General features: G+C 34.6%; 1 protein-coding gene across 3 annotated transcripts; it reads right to left on the reverse strand.

Annotated features, from left to right (window-relative positions):
* Positions 1-402: 402 nt before the first annotated feature.
* On the reverse strand, positions 403-5,599 carry LOC147399951 (UDP-glucuronic acid decarboxylase 6). 3 transcript variants are annotated; one of them, XM_086445529.1, is made up of 13 exons: positions 5,444-5,599; positions 4,517-4,622; positions 3,786-3,872; positions 3,582-3,669; positions 2,845-2,936; positions 2,517-2,581; positions 2,334-2,422; positions 1,732-1,809; positions 1,508-1,601; positions 1,301-1,367; positions 1,116-1,179; positions 960-1,000; positions 403-798 (listed from the first exon to the last, which is right to left on the reverse strand). In XM_086445529.1, the coding sequence occupies exons 2-13, from the start codon at positions 4,604-4,606 to the stop codon at positions 616-618; spliced, it is 1,038 nt and encodes a 345-aa protein (XP_086301655.1). In that variant the 5' UTR covers positions 4,607-4,622; positions 5,444-5,599; the 3' UTR covers positions 403-615. The 3 variants fall into 3 exon arrangements, with proteins under 3 accessions (XP_086301655.1, XP_086301657.1, XP_086301656.1); XM_086445531.1 differs by lacking the exon at positions 5,444-5,599 and adding an exon at positions 5,248-5,369; XM_086445530.1 differs by lacking the exon at positions 5,444-5,599 and adding an exon at positions 5,137-5,287.
* Between the last annotated feature and the right edge of the window lie 1,122 nt (positions 5,600-6,721).

Here is a 6,721-nt window from a genome sequence, read left to right on the forward strand (position 1 = left end):
AATAGTCAATGACTCAAGGTAGATCTATTCAGCCAAAGTTGAGGTAAAAACTAGGGTTTAATATCCAAAAACGAAGAAGAAAAGAGAAAATAATGAGGGGGTCCAATCAAGTTGCTGGACATCTCATTTCACTATTTCTTTTGTATTATGTAATCATATTAAATAAATAAAAATAAGTAAGAACAACACGTTAATAAAGATGAACTAATTAAGGGTTCTAAGTTCTAACACTGCCTCTGAAAGTTAGCCTGGTTGTCCAATCTTGACCATTTCTATGGATCAACAACACCCACTTATAGGAACAACAGCACATAAGCTATATTTGGAATTTCATATATATTGCTATATCCATTCCACCCTAAAATTGGGGAGGGAATGGAGCCCAAAAAAAAAAACATGGGATGAGTCAAAGAACAGAATACACCATCTGTCTCTATATATCTAAATAACAGTAAATATCATCAAATTTAAAGGGAGAAAATCTCCAAATGTATCCAGTACCCATAATAAACTAGAGTGTATTCATCACCATTTATTTTATATTATATATGATAAAATATTGGAAAAAGAACACATTATAGGGGCATTGGTGCCTGCGTATTCCACTTGGGTTAATCACTTCTTGGGTACTCCAAGCCTCTGTCGGAAATCCTCCTCCATTAGGGGCAAGCCTTCACGTAAACTGACCTTGGGTTCCCATCCTAGCAACTCCTTTGCTTTTGTTATGTCTGGCTTCCTCTGTCGTGGATCGTCAGGTGTGTTCTCCACAACTTTCACCTTCACTTCAGAATCAATCAGCTGCAAGTCACGTGACAAAGTAATATGAGATAACCTGTATCTGAATCCCATATAACATTCTTGTTTCAAAATTGAACTGGTATTTATATCACTATATTTCACGATAAAACATCATTTGATTACGTAAGGTACACATGACCTAAGAAGAAAGATAAACTGACCTCCTTCACAGTCTCGGCAAGTTCCATCATTGTAAACTCACCTACAATGTTTAGGCAATTGAACTCAGAAAAATACAAGAGATGGCAATAAAATGACTTCTAATGTCCAAGTAATCCTATTAGTAATGGTATTATAGGCAGTAGTTTGTCAAAAACCTGGGTTCCCAATGTTGATAGGACCAGTGTTATCTCCTTCCATGAGTCGAATAAGTCCATCAACCTTTGTCATTTGAAAAATAAATATGAGAGTGAGGGGGGGGCAATGTACATTTTGAACACCCAGATCATGGCTTATTATATGGTCTTGAAATTCCAAGTGCAAATAACAAAGTCCTGCTTACCATGTCAGAGACATAACAGAAACTCCTCGTTTGTGTTCCTGGAGCTTGAACAGTCAAGGCTTCGCCTCTGAATAAGCACAAAGCAGAATGAGGACATATTGTTTGCATGTTGCACTTATCGCACATATTTTGTACACCTTTGATCTTCCCCATGAAAAGAACAAGGACACTGATATGATCAAAATCCATGAAAAGAAAATAAGTTACCGGAGTGCTTGAGCTATAAAATTGCTGACAACGCGTCCATCATCAATATTCATCCGGGGTCCATAGGTATTGAAAATCCTAGCAATGCGTATTTCTGTTATAGGACCCACCCACAACAAAACAAGAAAGAAGTTATATCAGAGAATATTGTTTTACAGAAATCACAAACACATCAAAAATTTAATTTTTGGAAAGCCAAGTCAGGGTGTACAATTTCATTTTACCTATGCCATGCTGCCTGTGATAATCAAACATCAAAGTCTCAGCTACACGTTTCCCCTCATCATAGCAACTCCTGACTCCTGCAATATATAAAACAATATGTCCTTTGATTATGGGAATATGTCCTTGATGATGTGCCTAACGCTAGTATCTAATCTACAAAAGATACTTTTTAGTTAGGCTATGTCATCATTAATTTGGTTTAGTTACTATTAACCATCTTATTGTGTTGCAGGTATAAACAGCCTATGTACTATGAATATTATCTAGTTAAATATGATTGTGCTTCATATTTAAGTTGCATTAGCATTGATGACAGAGAAGATTCAAGTACAAATGAGCAATTTTCTTCTTTGAGAAAACATTAAAAGGAATTCTCCAAAAAGCCTATAATACTCTTCAGTATTCCCTGGAACTACTATTAATGAAGTCCATAGAGACCATGTTGCTTATCTGAATCAAGTAATGAAACAGTTACTTAGGTGAATAGTTTTGAGAGGAGATGAACATGTGAAATCAAATTTTCGGCTTTCCTACATAAAAACATTAATAACCTTTTAGGAGGAATCGACAATCAGTCACTAGAAATGAGAGGTTAACATACCAATTGGGTTAACATTGCCCCAGTAGTCTTCAGTCTGGGGATGCACAAGAGGATCTCCGTACACTTCTGAAGTTGATGTCAACAGAATCCTGTTGGGTTTATCTTATGGGTTAAAAAGAAGCAGATTTATTTCACAACAAATTAAGGTGGTCCTAATGTGACACTAATGATCAAAACCCTAACCTTGCTCCAACTCGCTTAGCAAGCCCCAACATATTCAACGTGCCAATAACGTTTGTCTTTATTGTCTGTTGAAAAATCAAAGATTAACCAATCAATTAGACCATCTCTACACATTCAACAAACATTTCCATAACAATGGAAAAGCAAGGGAAGATATTAACAATAACAAAGAAAATAAAGGGACTGAAGGCATAGGTCACTGTGACCAGGAAACAGAATGCAGCAAGAAATCATTCCATGTTCGCTGCAACATTGAGAAGTATAATGACATGGAAGAATTATCTGAATTTGCAGATGGATGAGTTAGAAAAGAAATAGAAATATGCACCTTTACAGCATTGTATTTGTAAAAAATTGGTGAAGCTGGGCAAGCAAGATGGTATATCTGATCAACCTCAACCAACAAGGGCTCTGTAACATCTGCAAGACAAGTAAACAAAGTATATAGGGACACCATCAGATAGGAAGTTTCCCATTCATCTGGGAAATAGTTTTCCAGAGAAAATGCACAATTAATGTGTTCCAAATTGCATTTTCCCACCGATGTTCTCATGCAATCATACAGATCCTTAATGAATCAAAAAACAAAAAATCTCTCCTGAGCATTGCTAGACTCAACCTCATTTAACTCAGTTAGTTTCAATGTTCCAATGTATTTTTCTCTTTGCCTGATCTAGTGAGAATTGATAGGTTAGTTAATTCAACAGTTGATACAAAATCTGTACACGTATCCTTCGTGTATAAAATCCACAAAGGAATTTACTTTTGCCCCTTCCATAGAAGAAAGAGATCAATAGTATCTATGATCAGACCCCATTGGACCATTGCTTTGGTCTGGTTTCGAATACAATGATTTTATGGGAATCCAAAATAAATTCCAAACTTCTACATATACTTTTTTCCATTGATCATTTTACCATCGAAGAAAAAAAAATGTTTTTATACCAGCTCTAAGGACAATGAGAAAAAAGTGACAAATTTAGCCACTACCATGAAAAAATACCTCTAAGAGTATTGGATTTGTATTTGTTTATGGTGGAACCAAAGTAAAAGAGAGGGAAATACCATGTCTAATAAGCTCAAATCTTGGATGACCAATCCATTTTTTCAGGTTGTTCTTCGAACCAGTAAAGTAGTTATCAGCAACAATAACCTGAAGGATAAAAGAAAACATATAATGGAACAATGACGCCTTATTTCCATGACACTCAGATGCAGATTCATTTATAAGGGGGGGAAACTGATTGTGGTAAGAGAGAACATGAGTACCTCATTTTTTTCATTTGTCATCAATCTGTCCACTAGATGAGAGCCAATGAACCCAGCTCCCCCAGTAACCAAAATTCTCATATTGGACTGTAATTAACAGAGAGAAAACTGCTTACGACTAGGTAAAAAAAGAAAAGAAAACAAATATGAATGTTTTAAAAATATACCATTTTTAAAAGAGCTCTAAAATCTATGATATTTCTACCAAGAATATGTTTGAGAGAAATCTTCACTCAAAAATAAATTTTATGAAAGTTGAAGTGCAATAAATGAGGTATTCACAATCTGTCTACAATTTAATAACAGGATGTAATCATTGAACGGAACCATCTGATGTCCCCTGAACCAGAAACTCTTCGGCAAAAAGAAATACAATCCGTCCTCTTAACCATTAATATATATACTCTTTCATCATATATTCACCATACTCTTTGACCAACCAGAAAACTGTGATGGATGGTAAAGCTTTCAATTTTAATCCAATTTTGGCGTAAGAGATATCCTACACCCATCAACATGAAAGTAGTGGAAATTCATGAATGCAGCTCAAGTTTCTCTAATAAGATATATGTGACATGAAAATGCAAAGAACTAACCAAGTTCATCGGTTGAACAAGACAAATTAAACAGTTTCATGGTTTTGTATCAAATTACCAGTGATTGCATAAAGAGCCCTGCATGTTATGAAAGCTTTCTAACTTGGACCAAAAAAATAAAAAATGGAAGTTAACCTGAAAAAATTTGGAGTTTCGCAAAGGAGATGGGGTTGGAGGTGGCTTTGATGCTGTTTGGTGATCTCCATTGGAAGATTCCTTTGCCATTGCTTAGATCTCACACCTGAATATATTACCAAACTGATCAAAATCTGAAGTACAACCAATTGAATTCATAAAAGATCACATCTTTATCATTGTCTCAAAATTCATCAATTGCGATTTTTGTTTTGGTTTTATTTTTAATCGACTGAATCACCCTAACCTCCGTCTCTCTTCATCTCTCAAAACCCCATCTCCTTATTTTATTGCTTAAAAATATCATTTTTATAACCCAAAATTTTAAATTTATCCCAATTAAACCGAACTGACCCCTCCTTAATAGTTACCAAATCCGAATTTGGTTACTATGTTCTCTATTTCACAAATAAAACACGCTTGATCAGATTTTCTCCATAATTCCAACAAAAAAAAACCAAACAATTCGATCTAAATTCTAAAACCACGCATTTCAAACTACTAATCATGAAAATAGCTACTAATCCAACTATCCAGAAAAAAAAATCCTTTTTTCTCCGATTAACATAAAATCGATCATCAAAGCTCAAATCAATGAAGGAAAAAAAAAAAAGACTGACCTGAATAGCTTCAGAAAAATAAACACAAAACCCTAACTATTTCTTGATCGATGAAAACATAAGAAAATGTGCTAACATCACAGACTTTTATATACAATCCAAACGAGCTACCTAACGAGACAACTAGAGAGAGAGAGAGAAATCTTGAAAATCAAGCAAGGTAAAAGTAATGAAATTGAAAGCTCCTCAATTACGAAAACAGAGATCACACCAAACGACTTCAGATCTGAATCTAACAATCTAACAAACAAATTCAAATTCAAATTCTAGTTTATAAAAAAGATATAATTCACAGATCATCAATTACCTTTCAAGGTCAAACTGTAGTTTTTCTTTAAGCAATTTCGAGACTCGAATTCGATGTTTTTTAGATCTCAAAGAACCCAAATATATAGGGACAGATATTTGGGAGAGACATCACGTTGTCTAGATGAGTTTTAATTTCTTTCGAAAGATGTCTACGTTGATGACGATTGGGAGCGAATCTCGCGGGGATTGGGGAAGAAACTTTGAAGCGAGCGTTTCAAAATTTTGAAGAAACCCTCTCCATTGAATTACACGTGGCATCTCCAAGGGTTTATTTCAAAATTTGTGAAAATATAGGAGCATGAAATAAATTCAAAACGCCACGTTTCTTGTAACGAGGAAGGTTGCTTCAAAATTTTGAAGTCGCATGACCGCATCAAAGTCGGAGACAGATTTTACTGCCACGTGAGATCCTCGTCATCGTTCCTGCCATGTTTGTTACTCGTTTACTATTTTCACACGCAATTACTCTATCCATTTGGGGAGGAAAATTTTACTGTGCATGGCTGTGTAGCAAAATTTGATATCTACATACAAATGATGGATCGAAGTCCTCGAACCCTCCTTCTTAGTTCTTACCTGGTAACCAACTAAACCTGTTGCCAACCTCCTTTGAACGGATATAAACTAATTTTTTTTAGCCTAATTAATTATTCAAGGATTATTATTTTTAGGGTAATTAGGCTTTCACCCACTATGGTTTGGCATAATTCTATGTCGACTCCCTAATGTTTTGATAATTTCCTTTACCCCTTGTATAATCATCTAAGAATAACTCCCATCGAGCTTTATTTTGAAGATTTTGACTCTATATCACTGTTCACATCTTAATAATAGAGTTCGGATAGAATTTTGAAACCTTTGTCTCTATAATTGTTTATCTTTTTTTAAGTACTTATTATATCTTTTTCTTTTCTTCATAAATGTCAGTTTTGACTTTCTTTTTCAATGGAATATGCTTTAAATATCATTTTTATCCCCACCTTGCTATATTTCTCTTTTATTTTTGTCAATAAGTGAATAGTATTTTAGAGATTGAATAGTTATTTAAAGCATGGTCTGGTTGGAGTTCAAAAGTTTGGAGGCTTCAAAACAAAGAAGATGTCATTTTGAAGACAAAACTTGAAGCTCTTGATTGGAATTGCTCTAACAGGCTCACTTGTCCCTTCTGTTTATTTGCCTTCGACCAAACAATTAAAAAAATATATTTTTTTTCTACTTATCCATGCTTACCTGATATGTGTGATTTGTGTGGTATTGCATGTATCCGAGAGATTTG

The sequence above is a fragment of the Akebia trifoliata genome, chromosome 6, assembly GCF_017979445.1.
Source record: "Akebia trifoliata isolate Shusen 1 chromosome 6, ASM1797944v1, whole genome shotgun sequence".
Classification (NCBI taxonomy): domain Eukaryota; kingdom Viridiplantae; phylum Streptophyta; class Magnoliopsida; order Ranunculales; family Lardizabalaceae; genus Akebia; species Akebia trifoliata.